At 42.9% G+C, this 16,380-nt stretch overlaps 1 protein-coding gene across 1 annotated transcript in view; it reads right to left on the reverse strand.

The window, feature by feature from the left end:
* The window catches only part of T265_10810 (hypothetical protein), a gene marked incomplete at both ends in the record, with an annotated part of 29,133 nt that overhangs the window by 12,614 nt on the left and 139 nt on the right, over window positions 1-16,380 (reverse strand). Inside the window, 2 exons of the mRNA XM_009177286.1 lie at window positions 5,085-5,150; window positions 5,267-6,311. Of these exons, the coding sequence (XP_009175550.1) occupies window positions 5,085-5,150; window positions 5,267-6,311 (1,111 nt within the window). The remainder of the gene's footprint in view (window positions 1-5,084; window positions 5,151-5,266; window positions 6,312-16,380) is intronic.

Raw genomic sequence — 16,380 nt, forward strand, 5'->3', positions numbered from 1 at the left:
GCACGAAAAGAAATTCCAGCATATGTTCGGAACTGGACATGTTCAATGTGTCCGTCCAGGTGGGTCAAAACGTTCCTCAGCGTAAGTAAGACTATCGTGCAGGTTGTGAAGACCTCTATTAGAGCGCAGTTCTTCGATGCCCACCACCCGTTCTCCAAAGAAACCAAAATTATTGGTATTGCACACCCCACACTGCGCAAATTTCTCGGAGGCACCCACCTGCACCCTGTTTCATTCGACTACTGAGGCTACCACTAAGAACTTATCCATTCATCCCACTCAACATGAGCATGCTGTACGTGCACCCCACGATTCCACGCCTGTCCCGTCCACATCTCATCAACCTGTACATCTGATGCAGCAGAAGACGCACGTTCACCAAGCATGTGGTTTCCAATGTTTTCCATACACTTCAGCCCCATTTTCTAAACGCCAGGAGTCGGTGCCTTGCTCCAGCAGAACAAACAGCTACTGCGGGAAGTCGATCGCGCAAGATATTCGGTATCACAAGATTTGCAACGACCATTCAATGGTGGCAGCTAAGACTTCTTATGGAACCACCGGTCTTGCTTTCCCCCTTCGGTGCAAGGGTGCGTGCGACGAACTGGAAAAAGACCTAGTAGAGAAACCATGTAATGTGAAACCGGTAATCCAGTATTACTGATCTTACACAGTTGCTTCAGACGAAGTATTCTGGGTCCTTCAGTGCAACCACCATGGGGGACCTGGTGCGTCCCTGTCTCAGACAGGCAATGGCTGGTGAATTCGCCTTCAACATGGCCCAAGGCGGATCTGTGGACAAATTCTGCTCCCGTTACAATCGGTTGTGTACCGTGAGTGAAGGTAAGCGATCGGAAGTACGTTGCTAACTGTCGTTCAAATACAACACTTGATCACACAGTTTTCAAAACCTGCACACGACAGGATTTGAGGAGGAAATCCAGAAGTGGTTCGGCAACGCGCGGCCACGACTGGCCCAGAAGATGCATGCGGATCAGCTTATTTTCACGAGTAGTTGGATAGCCTACCGCGAAGAACCATATGACCAACTTGTTCGGCCTAGTGCCAACGTTGGATGAGATAACATGTGCCATATTTGTTGCAACTCCACTATCTCTGCAAGCGGCCAGAACGTAGATGTGCAGCTATCTGCAAACATTTGGTTACCAGGCCCTAGTCGCAAGAACGGACTCAACGATTTTCACGGTTAGCCGTGAACGGATCGTTGTTACAGTTATGTTGCGTTTTTTAACAGTAAAAACGTGTTTACATCCAGTTGAACAACCTCCCAGTAAATATTTGAAAACCTTTCTCACGGTCGTTTAATCGTATAGTTCGGTAAACAAATGCTCATATAGCCGCCAAATACCCAGGTCAGGAAGGGATAAATTATGAAGCCGCTCGTTACCCGTGATATAACAGAGGACGTCATAACGTTGCTATGGCCGAAAGATGAGGTTATAGAACGGTTATTTCATGGTTTCGTGTACGGCGAAATGTCATTATCAAATAGTTAAACAACAGTCCAATAACAGTGAAATACGTTGGTTGTAGCGCCGTTATTGAATTCAAAATGCAGTTAACTAATAGGTATATTACTGTTCGGTAACCGCCAGACACTTCATCAGTCGGTTATTTAACATACAAACACGGCTTCCAGTTGTTTTTTAATCTCAAGTTGATCACCAAAAGCGGTTAAATGGTGGTTCTCGTGGTGCAGTTAACCACCAACTAACGATCTTGGGTAGTTATCAAACATTCATATAACAGGAAAGCAAGGTTTTCTCAACCGCCTATTCTGTTAAGCCCATCTGTTCCCCAACCTGTAGAGTAGGGCCCGGATGACATCAATTCAGAAGTACTGTGGATGGTTGCATGCATTCTAATTCAAATTTTTCCGATTTCTGTAACAGTTTTCTTGAAGAAAAAGATGTTTCATGTAACTGGAACTCAGCTATGATCAACTCACTCAGCAGAGTAGCCGCATAAATCCGGCCTCTAATCACGGACCATTTGGTCTCATATCTGGCTGCTACGAATAGGTTTTAAGGTATAAAATGGAAAACGTTAAATAGAAAATAAACTTTTTGTAGCGGGTGTTTGCAAAGAATCCTCCTATCCATGAGGCCTATAGCGTTATTTGACGAAACCACAGGAAGTTGAAATATGAGGTAAAGTTAATGCCCAAGAACATTCGATTCAGTGAACAATCGACCCGCTGAAAACCGAAAGCTATTCATACTTCCCAGACTTCGAGATGGTAGGGGCTGTTTTCAACAGGAATGACTGTGTATGTAGTAAGAAAAAGGTCTAGATCTGCTCTACGGCGCGCCCACGCTGATGCTTTTCAGAGATCCGTACTTAACAACTCTCTCTTTTCAACAGTTATATCAGATTCAGTAAGAAATTCGGACTGTCTATTTTTGAGAACGACTTTCAGTGGGTTTTTCGGTGGAGTGTAAAATGGGATTCATCCCCAAGACATACCAGCTGGTATGTCAAGAACAATTGGGTAAGTGTCACACGCTTTTTTTGTGCTAGGTTAGAGTCTCCCAGCAGTTTCGAACCCAGTACACAGCGTCATGCAGTTGGGGTGAATGCAGCTGGTACGAACTTTCAACTTTGCATTAACTACCGGCTGGAAACTCAGAAGTTTGCATGTCATTATAGGTCCCATAGTGAGACCCAGCTTGAAAATATTAGATGAAAGACGTGGCATCACTAGGGAAATACGAACGGATCTTCACAAGGTGCTTCGATGATTCAGGGGCTTGGTGTAGGAAGATCGTCCCAACAGGCCCGGCTCTTTCGTGCTGATTTTGGGGATATATTAAATATGTATCGGTTTCTAACAATTCTAGGTCGCTCTAGTCTCTCCAACGAACTTGGATTCCTTAGCTTCATGGACGTGTTACAGTGGATAAGAAAGTACCACAGCTAAGGAGAAACTTGCGTCTCTCCGCAGAACAGAACAAATTGCTATCTGAACTGGTGGTATCAACAACACAATAATTGGTAGTGCAAAATAGACGCCTGCTGAAGTAAGTCCTTGCGGAATACAGTTAAGCACTTCGTGGTAAGCCAAACACCTTTCGCACATTGACACATTGTTACTAACCTATTTTCGCTATATCCTCACTGCTTGAACTACCAGTGAGAGGAATGAGCAATCTTTCTGTAAAATCCTTTAATAATCCGGAGTCGACCATTCAGAAAGCAGTCGGAGCTCCAGGAACTATACCTCTAGCTCCTGATTTAAATACTGGTCAACAGTGGCTTCTTGCTGTCAGTTGTTGCGCTGCGTCCTTATCCTGTCCATGTATCCTAAACTTGAAACCATCTATCCCACCATAAAACCCCTGGCATTTTGTTCACTTGTGATTTCTATACGATAAGTAACCATCGGGGCAGAAGGAATTGTCTGAACAGAAGCCGAAAAAGTGATGAAAGAAGGAAATCAGTTTAACGGATATGCAAATAGTGTGGTTAATGATCAATTAAAAAGAGCGTCTGTATCCGTGACCAGAGCCACTATAGTAATAAAATGTTAGGTTACTCAAAATGTTTCCACCATGGATGACATAAGAATAGTGTTTCAGAAGAGAAGTAATTTGTAATGTCCACCTCTGGATAGACAGAACCAGGAGCTGTGGTTATCCCACTGATGCCTGTACAGAACAGAATGTCAGGGGACTTTACTCCGTGAAGCACAGGAGGAGAGGAATCATGTCACAAAGAAACCTGGAGGAATATGCAGCACATTGGCGGGGCATGCACTATACAAGGGACACAGGATGAATTTGGAAAATTTCAGGTTTCCGGAGCTTGGACTACGATTCACACTAAACTGATTGACGGTCGAGGAACTGCAGATTGCCAGGCATCCCATTGTGGATAGAATGGGGTATAGAATCGGGAAGCATACCGCGTGAAGTTTTAGACAGCCTTAGTTAACGTGACAGTATGAGATTATCGGTCAGGAGGAAACAGCAAGAGTGGATTCAGCCTGCAGCGCAAATTTCAAGTGACAAACCCACTCATAACCGAATAGTCATAGCATATACTGACCGAAAAAATCCTGTAAACGGTTCTCGGGAGGAATCATCAACTGAAGCCCCGTGACCTAGAACGACGCAGCTTTGAACCCTACCAATCGTGTGCCAACCATTTGACGATGAGAACTTTTTAGCACTTTAAACTTTTCAACACTGACTTAGGACGTTTGTTGTTCCCCTAGTAAAGTGTAAACTCATTCAACTAACTTGACGGAGTTTTGGTACGAAGTACCACTTAACATTAGTTGATTGACTGCCATTAATGGTTTGCCAAATTTTCTGGGTCGATAACTTGTCCACCAGTTCGATCAACAACTACAAAGTACTTTCCATTGAAATGTAGCACCGAGTTTACCTCAGAGACTGCTGAAACGCGTGACGCATCAAACCAATTGTCAACAACTGTTTCACCACCGAACACTTCTTTGGTGACACTGATAGATGCATCCAAATTACTGTTCTTGCTTCTTGAAGTTTTGCGGAATATATCAACTAATGTTGAGCTCGTCTAATTTCGGTGTCGGAACTCAAGCCAACAGGCATCTTTTTCATCTGGCCATAAGATAAAATCAAATTATTGGGAAGGCGCATGTTTTCTCAAAGCAAACTTGCGTGAAAATTGCTTGTTACAACTGAAATGGAACACCAACTCTGAAGCAATGATTGATCTGATTCATCGCCCAGACATAATGTCCCCGTGCTAGTAGAAGGCTTGGGTTGATGCTTCCTGTACAGATTTGTCGCCTATCCTAATTAGCACCCACCCCTAATAAGATGGCTGTTACCGGTCACTAAATGGTAGCTTTAATGGTTCTACTTTTGTTCATCATCACCATTAACATCATCGAAAGAAACGCCAACGAGAAACACTGATGCGCAGTACACAGATTCTACAATTTAACCAGTACCCAACTGTCGACCATACTCCATTAACACACCATACCTTAGTACACAATGAGCTTGCAAATTGGAAACAATCAAATCTCTTTATTCCAGGTTGGAGACAAGTTTGACCATCGTGTCGGTTACCTGGAATTCAACGTCGTTCATGTAGTTTTTAATGTAGGGAAGAACCGAGGAGAAACGGACAAGGGGCTGAGATGAAAGATGAAGAACAATATCTATCTTTCCGTTGGTTAGCTATCGCCGAACAGCAAACCAATCTGTTGACTTTATCGTGTTTTCCCGCCTATCAGCTGGCCAGTAATCACATTTAGTCCTCGACCACAGACGCAGTTTGGATGACAGTATGATGGCTCCATGTTGATAATGATATCATGAGGTTTCTGATTTGGTAACCACATACGATCCATTCCGCTCGCAAGGATATTGAACATAGCACGCTTTTCCAGATCCGGATAATATTCTGGCGCTCCCGGCTGGCTAATCACTACTGGGCCAACCAGTTCTGCCATTCGTGTAATGGAGTACTCTAGAATATGTGGTCGAATGGTGATGTATGCTACAGGCCATCTTTCACCACGCCGCTCACGTAATTGATTGAATTTACAGATATTGTAGCGTCGAGTCAAGAAGATCACATTTCGCAATATAAATCTTGCAAGATGGCGTTGGTCGATGTCGGTAATTAGATGCAGGTCGTGGTAGATACACTTGTTAAACTTGTTGAACTTTCTGGTTATTTTCGGTCGTACCGGTTCAGCGCAGCTGTAGTATTTTTGTATTAATGGTTGGATCATATCATTCGCCTTATCCTTTGCTCGTTTGAACCGGGAAGTGGTGTCCTCTCCTTGCTCAGCGTGCTGACGCAGTATAGTGCAATATAACTCCTCTTCGATCACAAAACCATAGGGATGCAGTGGTCCAATCAGTAGTACTTTGGATGTAATTTGTGCAGATTTTGGCGAAAGAGCCAACAGTGGGGCGGGAAGTCGTCTAAGCAAGTCCAAAATAGCGTAAAATATCACCACTGGCTTCATACGCTCGAGAACTGCTCTAATGTCAGACTCTGAGATACAGTTGAGTAGTATGCGGTCAACAAGCGCTTTGACCATTTGCGGTGCTGGAGCTTCCGCTTCAATGAAACTTCGTCCGTTAGCCAGTTCGATATCGTGTTTCTCACGCAAAATAATCATCGGTACACCAAAAAATATTGGGATAGCAATACGTCTATCATCTTTGTTGATAAGGCTGTCACTATACGGCGTTATGAGATGTTTCTCGAATGCCATCATAGGCATATCCGAAATATGTAGTTCTGACTCTTGGGATAAACTGGCCTCAGTCGAAATGGTACTTTGTGAATACATTGTTAAAAGTGAATGGAGGACAAGGTTGACTTGAATACACTTTGATCGACTTCTGTCACGTTGTCACGTGATCAGCTGAAATGATTACGCGCGTGACCACGATCAGTCTGTCGACACGGCTAGAGGGCTGGTACGTTTGTCTTTTCGTCAAAATTCCTCGTAATGACTGATTGGAAAGTTGGTCAGTTTCGGTGTACTGAGGAGCATGGGTTCACAGTATGGCATGGATAATATTAGTGCACACACTGCAAATACTGGGTAAAAACTACACATCGAAGACTAGTATTGAACGCACTAATCCCTAGCTATTGAACTAGTCTGTACTTCCGGGGGTTGAGTTGGCATCTCTCAGGAGGCCAATCCAATTGCTGAACTTGCTGACTTCGTTAACAAACGTTAATTTTCACATATATCAGGGGCAGCAGTTTGAAGAAAGAATCATAGATGCGAGTTCAACTATTTTTCAAAGAGCTACTTATAAGGTTGATGAAGCTTTTCAAGTTCCTACTCCTGGTTTCATTTGAGTCCTTTGATGAAACCAAATTAGTATGTGAATGAGTAAACTTCACGAGCCCAAGTTTTGTTCAGCTGTACATAATTAACCTTTCTAACCTGCTTATTACTCAGATAAACCTCTCGGCAAATTTGGTCTTGACGATTTCGTGCCTGTCGCTGTATTTAAGAGTTAAGATTATCAGTTGGACAAAGAATTCAACCAAATAAAGAGAGGGTATTATTTCAGTTATCTGGGGAAATTTCCTCTTTTCAAATAAAATAGTTTTCCCACTATCATCATCAGGATCACCACCACTACCACTGTTGTTGTCTCGTTATAGTCAAGGTCAGAGGCATCATCACTATTATCATCGTTATTGACAAAAGAAACAAAAGTCCATTCTCTCTACGCTCAATTCGTGAGCCTGAAGAAGGACAAAAGCGCCAAATTGAATGAACTTTTTGGAAAGTACTACGCTCTTTTTCAGCTTTAAGTTCTTATTGATATTTGATAATCAGAATGTTTTGAATAGCAAATCAGTAACTCAGACAGCCATCTTCACTCCCTCAATTTTCTCCTCTGAAGTACCGAAATTCGTCTACAACGAGGTGTTTCTGCCCACCTGCCAACTTCTGACGTAATAAACTGCTGGAGTTTCGGTCTAATGTACAAATGTCCTTGGTGGTGGTTGTGATTGAGAGACAGTTAAAAGCATCAAAATGATCTACGTTTTTTTACTACACTGCAGGTACCATAAGTCTATGACTGACTATTGCCGTTGCTAAGTTAGAGACGATGGTAGTGGAGGTCACATTGTTTTAGTCAAATCGGTGTGCCTTCTGCTACATCAGACTGAACAAACTCGGAAGCGATACAACTCATCAACCAATCTCCGAACGACCATTTGCTGTTTTTTTGTCAAGGTGCGGGTGATCAGCATGGGGGCTTAATCACTATCCATGCTACTTGAACAAGCAACTCGTTATATATTTCCAACCTGACCTCTGTCAAATCAAGCTATTCAGCCCACAACAGCAGAAGAACGGCTTGTTGGATAATTGATGGAATGCAGCTCACAAAATGAATCTGTAGACCATATTGATTTAGTGAGTTTCAAGTCATGTTAATTTGTTTTCACCGCAATTTATCATGTCTATATTTGCCATAAAATTGGACCTAATCGTGGACCAGGGGATTTAACGGGTTCAACGATTGTGTAACTAACTGCTAAACAGTCTTCATAACACGGAATCTGAATACACTGACGTTGCGCCGATGAGTCTGTGCCTTTTATCGCTGTCATAGTCAGTAAAACACCCATAGCATTTTATAGCCCTTGGGTTGACTAACGGATAGATGACACCCCAGTTAGCCACCATATATTACCAACGAAGTTGCAGCGCTACCTTATGCAGAAACTTATGCGGAGTGCCTGTCTAGTAGACATAAAAGTAACTCTGTAAAGAACTGTATATTCAGCCAAGTTCAGGATAGTTTTGGGTCCAAACATCCGCAATATTTAGATATCCCGCTCAAATTATGAGAGGCTAGAGCAATGATATACTAGTTTGGTGAACTCTCCCTCAAATCACATGTTTATTTCATTCAAAGCAATGAAGCGAATCTGAATCACTTCTGCATGGTTGTTGGGTTTGTGGATAGGTCCACACTGTGGACTTGCGTCTTATGACCTAAGTATTCTGCTTCATTCCTCTGACCCATTTTGTGATGCTTTGTTTTTGATCACCTTAGGCTTAAATTTTTCAAGCTGTATGGAGCGCCTGATCTTTGTTGAGCACCATCAACAATATCAGTTCACAAGGAACGAGTTGAACGAGGACAAACTAAAACACCTGAAATACATCGAAGGTTTGGTGCACCAATACGACACAGCGCAGAGTCCCAGTTGGTCAGCTGGTAGGGTATCTCTTTGGCAAGTGAGAGGTTGGTGGTGGTTTGCTACCAACTTCGAACGGTTTGTGTGATTGAAATTCGGGCTACAAGAATGATAACTATTTACATTATTAAAGACCATTATAAATCAGATCGCAAACTAGTTACACCCGGTGACTGTTTGGCATCGTAATCTCACCAATCGTAGGGAGCTTTATTCCGGTGCCTGTCGCAAACGAAAATAGAGGCCTTTTAGTGCCTGTGCTTTGGTAAAATGAAGCACAAGAAAAGAAAGGCATCCATTAATTTTGGTGCAATCATTTCCAATTTTACTGTCATTGAACGAGACACTTTTGATCACGACTAACCAGAAAGCGGTCGATTGGAGTCAGCCATTTGAATACCAGTGTGTCCAATAGTTGTACCAAGGACTCAGGACCCAATAATCTGACAAATAGATCAATAGCCAACCTGAATACACTATTGATAAGGACGTGCTTCGGGCTACCAAAGTATTGGGGTTGGACAAATCTCTGGGATGCCTCATACTCAAAGGATATTCAGCTGACACATAGATTCGAAAAGGTTGTGGAATGGAGGCTCAGAATCACTTTTGCGACAAAAACTACCCGATGAAATCCGCTTATGTGCACCCATACACTAAAGGTCGGCGTGTATGCTGCTTACAAATAAAGAAGAGAACTTACATCTATAATATCTACTGTCAGTTTGGACAGTATAGGGACACTATTTACCGGATAACTCATGAATGTCTACAATTGTGATGGATACATGGTCCATAAAGTAGTCAGAATGCCACTCAAGTGACAGAGTGTCACTCAAGTTGGAACATATATGCAAATCTGTGGTGGCTTCTAGAAGAAGGACCCAAAGTAAATAAAGGAACTTTCTGCTCCGCTGATGATATTGGCGATACGGTCTCTCGAGAGCGGTTTGGCGCGGTGGAGCACACTGTCATCAATATACTCAATACTTTGTTTCCTCTTCGTTTGGAAATTTTTTGTAAGAAACACGTACGTTATTGTTTTGGCCACTAAAAGCTTGGATTACACTTTATAATGGCCATTATACTAATCTGAAGGAATCAAATGAAAACAACCACAAGACAGATGTAGTCACTGTAAAAGTGGGTTTCGCTGTATTTTTGCATTGTTATGTAATATCATCGTTTTACTACACCTCTATACGGAAGGTGCGGCAGTGTCCACCGTAATCTGATAGTTCGGACGGTATCAACTTTTGAAGTTATAGGTTAGTCCATAAGTCTGATTATGGTTTGATTTTACTGAAGCCATGGTATCCCATCCAATCTCGTCATAACACCTTGCAGAATGTTACTTTACTTGTCAGTCTAGTTTCCCTGGGTTCCTGATGGGAGGAGATAAGGGACAACCCGAATTAGCACACTTGCTTGTTAAAAAATTGTAACTATCTTGTCCCACAGCTTTGGTCACTTGACTGATTTTGAATTTGTGACGTTAGTTCACTAGAAATCAAACCTTATCTATGCAGATGAAGCCAGCAACAAAACTCATTAATCAAACTTCTTTTCTCACACAGGAAAGGGAAAGCCCGACTGATGTTACCAAAGTATTTCTTTCCCAGGAGAAACAACAGATAATACCGACCTTGGTCGATACTTTAATTCGAGATTTTAGAAGTACTCAAGCATCAATCGATGAGCCGTCCTGTTTCGAGTATCCCAACCCTCCACCAGTTGAATGCTCCTTGCCAGCGAATATTGCAGATCTTACGAGTCAACTCCCATTTCTATCCGGTTGTTTGGGTCTTGTAACTTCCAGTGGAGGAAATACACCAAATATCGAATCCGTAAGTAAAAGTGTTCATTTTCACATTTGCCGAAGATTTTTGTTGGAGAACGGCAAGGTGGTAGGCTGGAAGTGGTTTCTGAAAATCTTCAATAATAGTAGTACATGTCATGTCGCAAAAGACACGGATGGAATTAAAAATTCCCCTAAGTTACGTACGTACTGCGCCTATTGGATGCTCAGATGTCTGTTCCATCCTCGCCTAGATTAGGAACCCAAAGTGAACTGTGAATAATAGTTCTGTGTCATGTATTCGTTTTTGTTCACATAAAACCACGCTCCAGAGTTGACGCATTCACCTCCCTTCCTAGTAGGGACAACTTAATCGCAATGTCATGTTGATCCAGCAAACAAACATGACAAGTTACTAATTAGTACTTGAATTTCCACTGCGTAGTTTGCCGATTCACTTTGGAGTTCGTTATCCTCAGTTGAACTAAGTACAATGAAAGAGTTTGTTACCCCTTAATCACAACACCAGCATGGATATTAATCTCCAGAAAAACTTCTAGTTAACCGAATGGCAAACACAACAAGAGCAATCACTGTCAAAGAAAGAAAGAAAGCGTTCAGCTGTAGCACCTTTCCGGTGCCTAGCTGCCACGGCACCCAAAGGAAGCACGAGGGCTGGGATATTGCCCGGTTGCCCAAGCCTAGACAGGGGAAGTCGTGTGGCGGAGGTCGGATTCGAGCCACGGACCTTTCGGTGAGTAAATTCGCACTCTAACTACTTGGGCCATCTCGCCACTCGCAATCACTGTCAAAATCACCATCATTAGCAACGCTGAAAATTACACCCTTTTTGGACCATAGGCCGTCTCACGTAATAGCTTTCTTTTCACTAACCAGTCTTGTCTGATAGTGACCAAAATTCTTTGGAATTTCTAGAACCTCGTCCTCTTTTTGACTACGCTGCACCGTCTATGCATGTACCCTAACTGACGAGCTAATGCATAGATTGATGCAACACGGTGTTTTCCAACTTGCTCACGAAATTATCCGCGACCAATAGGCCTACTGGTCCACTGGCACACCGTGTTTCCAGTGGTATGATTCGCCGTTGAAGAGCAATCGTACGTTCCATGCGCACACCGGAAGTAGATTCTGTGGAACTTCACTGGGAATCTGGTTGCCCTTAGGACAAAATGGAACGGTCAGATCACCGATTTCGCTAGACCCGTTCCACTCACTAAAAAACAGTCTTGTCCGTTGCCTAGCCCATACATTGGGAAAGTCCTGCATCTAAGATACTGTTCTGGATGAGCTATAGTTTCTGACTGAACCGTGCATTCAGAAAGGTTGCTCTCGTATATTTACCCCAACAAACCTCTAAGAGAAGCTCAGATCTCAAAAGAGGTGCACAGTAGATAAACGAACACTACTTTTGACTACCACTCAAAGGCGATACCAGTGTACAGATAATTAGTCGCCGTCTAACCACGGCCGTGGCTGTACTTATAACACCGCCGAGCTTTACGCCGGGTTAGGTTCGGGAGGTTAATAGGTAGTTTGTCAATATCTGGTGCATTCTTTTGTGTCGGTTCATCCGTTTCTGCGATGCGAATTATGTTAAGAGGACGACTAGATGTCCAGCCGAACGTGCACGCGAAAACTACTAGCCTCGTCTTAACAGCAGACTAGCGAAGGGCCTGACCACCGCCACTCACACATAGTCCAGTCTGACCGCCGGGTGGAAATCAAACAAGCCTTTCGGTCGGTTCACTGCATTTCCTATTGCTAAGCTAGAGTGGTCAGGCTTCGGTTGCTACCGTCGATGAGGTTATTACTGTCAGGCTGTATAAACGTGGGCTCTAAACACAAGCTGTTTGTCAAAGCCCTTGATTTACTTTCAACAACCCCACATGAGAAATGTGCCTTGGACTTACTCAAACAAGCACACAAGCCACCTGTCCAATATGTATCCTTTCTGACTAATTAGTATTCCGCACGCTGTTGTGCTATTTTACTACCCATATCACCCCTTTGTAATGCATCTAGCCAGTTGAATAAGCGCTGAAAACGAGTTCGTTTTACTAACTCTCTCTCTCTCGGAACTACTCAACACATAGCATGCTGGACACAGATACCGCTTTGTTCCCTCATCATCAAGAGGCACCACACAAGAATTTGCATGGTGAGATATCGGGAGATTGTGTGAAGAACTAGACCTAAATTCTGGGAACCACTGTGCCCGAAAGACCGCTTCAAAAGAGCTTCTTCATCAAAGGACAATGATGGTCAGGATGACAACGAGCATGTTGATGATCACAATGCTGACGGTAATAAGAAGGATGACCATGATAACCTTGATGAGTACGACGCTAATGACGATGGTGATGATGGCAATGTTGATTACGAATAGGATGGCTTCCGAGTGGATAGGGGGAATAGAATAAAGATGTGTAAAATCCATGCACCCAAGTTCCTGATCGTTGACCGAAAACTTCTGAATTTGGAAGCGTATTACTCTGCACAATTATGATGATGGTAGTTTAATCGCTTACTACCCAATCTAAAGTCTGCGCATTCGAATGATTCTCCAGTGATACATGCACTGACGATAAGTGGTGATCCATGCGCTTCTCGAAGCAAACCACACGGAAAGGGAACAACGAATGTTCGTCGTTACACGATTCCCGTAATATTACGAGTCTGTTCATTATTACTATGTTTATCAGTGTGACTCAAATGTTTCCACAGCGGCTTGAAATATTTGGCACTGATTTTATCACTGAGCGCCGTTTGGGACCTCTCCATTGAGCTCACGTCATTACTATGTCCGTCAGTGTGACTCAAATGTTCCCACAGCTGCTTGAAATATTTGGCAATGATTTTATCACTGAACGCCGTTTGGGACCTCTCCATTGAGCTCACAAATAACGGGTTTTGAAGCACGCCAAAGCATATTAGCTATAGCTGAAAGTCGGTCGTTCCCAACCAAGTTACTGAAGACTTTCTGGTTTTGCCATCTAACTCAAGTTTACGATGCGAATTGCTAAAATCAGAACCGATATGATTCGGAGAAAAATACAACCACCCGCGTTACTGAATGCAAAATATGAAATAATTGGCTCTTCGTGCAAATGGTGTTCAATCTGCTGCTGAAATCGGTCGGTGAACGCTGAGTACATTGGCCATATATTTGTCACAGCTAGTGAGCAGGCAAGTCTCAGTGGACAAGTGTTAACCTTCGAAGGCAGAGCAAGCAGGCACTCAGGCTCTATTGACCTAGTTCTTCGGTGGGGCTAGCCGACGAGGTTAGATAGTTTGGGTCAGCTAGCACTTCTGCGGAGAGAGTAAATAGATGCAGTTTTCACCTTCAGTAGAGCAGATACGTTTTCTCTGTGGAAGGAAATAGTGCAGGAAGGCATCGTAACGGGGAGATTCACATGATAACCTAGTTTAGATCAATCATAGTTTCATGGTTTTCACCATCCGTTGTTTGGCATGACGCAGTGAAAAAAAGAAATAATCGACTAAGTTGGCTTAGTTTTAATGCACCATTGAGTTTTCAGCTTTCACCATTTAGACAAGCAAATAACCGGAAAAAAAAACAAAATATATACGAATACTCCAGGAATTCCTTCAACAATGGCTGAGTTACCGAAGAAAGGGAGATTAAACTTTGGAAGTCAGCAGTTTACTATTCACAAGCAGATGCGCCGAGTGAGTTGTGCTAAATTTAAGGTAAGCGGTTGTCTGTACGAAAAATGGTTTAAACTTGGAAATTGTTCTGGACACAGAAATAAACCGTAATAGCTTAGAACATAGGTGTGTACCATCCAGTCAAAGCTTCTGAAAAAAGTAGCATTTTTCGATGGGTTCACCGAAGACCTGTTTGAGTAGACTGCCGTCGAAGGGAAGAAATTTAAAGTCACCATTTAATAAGCAAACAACCGGAAAAAAAACAAAATATATACGAATACTCCAGGAATTCCTTCAACAATGGCTGAGTTACCGAAGAAAGGGAGATTAAACTTTGGAAGTCAGCAGTTTACTATTCACAAGCAGATGCGCCGAGTGAGTTGTGCTAAATTTAAGGTAAGCGGTTGTCTGTACGAAAAATGGTTTAAACTTGGAAATTGTTCTGGACACAGAAATAAACCGTAATAGCTTAGAACATAGGTGTGTACCATCCAGTCAAAGCTTCTGAAAAAAGTAGCATTTTTCGATGGGTTCACCGAAGACCTGTTTGAGTAGACTGCCGTCGAAGGGAAGAAATTTAAAGTATTAAGCAATCAGAACAAAGACGTAACTTCCGAGGTCACTAAGGACTTTGGAACAATGTGGAATAATATGTGCGAAGATAACCTCAAGAATGAAGTGAGGCAGATTTGACAGATTCCTATAGAATAAATAGAAAGTTGCACTGCTCCACTGAATAAAAGTTCAATATGCTTCAGTCAGCAAAATTAATGAGATAAAGTCGCATCTAAGTATTCAACAGAGTAAGGTTTGGGAATAGCGTTCGATGACGATACTGCTTTGGGCATCGGCGTGTAGTAACTGATGACACTGGACAGAAAGAAGACTGATAGGAACGTATAAACAAACTATTTTACATGCAGGATAGGGGGATTCAAAATGTCTACACGGTGAGAGCAGAAAAGACCATCTGTTGCTTGGAAGATATACGAAAAATAGAATATAGGCAATCTCCTAAGATGTCATCTGCGTATTGGCATTTGATTAAGAATGGATTGAACACATTCATGTGTATTCATAAACGTATGGGTGCAAAACATGAAAGGGGAGGGGATAAACTCCGTAGACTTTTATATGCAAGAAAGGGTCATTTTCACTATAAGAGGCAAATCGTTTCTGCCCAATTGACTACTCATACAAGACTAGCGACATCGTGGATGAGGTCACCGTCTGAATCAGCTCAGTCAAGCAATCTTGATCAAGACTTCCAAAAGGAGCTGTGTTGTCAAGGGACTGTTGTCTGACCGCTGGACTGCCCGCAGCTCCGAAGCAACGGAATACGCCACAAATTTCACGGCTTCGGGCATTTGATGCGAGCAACTACAAAGAGGCAGAAAGCTGCCCACAAACCAAGTTTCTTCTTTATTCTCTACTTTAGTATTTTCTCAGAAGTTCCAAGTAGGCCGGTGGGATTCACAAAGGATGGGGATGAGTTTTGAGGCGGCTGATTTTAAAAAGGATGCTTACCAGAGCTGACGTCCAGCAATCAGTTGCATGACTTGTGTACATAAGTAGATGTGGCGTATTAGAAATCAGGGGGAAACACCTTCTTGTAGTGTCTCCAGAGAGAGTTTACCGCGAACGTAGGGTGTTGATGCGCTAGTTATCAGTGGGGTTCATTAGGTAGGGTGGCCGTGTGAGCTGAGGTAAAACGACGCTCTGGAAGATGCACATAAAAAGACCGACTGGAGAATTCCCGGTTGCGCCTCGTAACAACAAAGCCTGCCCTGGACCATCTATCGTAAACTGCGTCGGACACGCCACTTTTCACGACATCCTCTGTTTCCAGATTGCGTGGACCTTTGGTACGATTAGTAATCCGCTTGGCGTTGTAAGCAGGTTCCTTTATTCTCATCGCTTAAGATTTAAATAGATTCTTCTCTCGGCATAGTTAAAAATGTATACCAAAAATTCGAAAAGTTCTCTGCAAAGTACTTGCAATGCTATGAGGAATTCGGGCGGACAAACAGGGACAAGTCTGTGAAAGTCTGTCCCACAATTCCGCTGGGTTCTCCGTTAAGCCAGCTCCTATTTGGAGGAGTATGAACTGTTCAGATAGTTCACTTTGCAGTAACTGGGGTGCTGAGTTATGATGCAGTGGTCTAATGTAA

This window comes from Opisthorchis viverrini, assembly GCF_000715545.1.
Source record: "Opisthorchis viverrini unplaced genomic scaffold opera_v5_411, whole genome shotgun sequence".
In the NCBI taxonomy this organism is placed as follows: Eukaryota; Metazoa; Platyhelminthes; class Trematoda; order Opisthorchiida; family Opisthorchiidae; genus Opisthorchis; species Opisthorchis viverrini.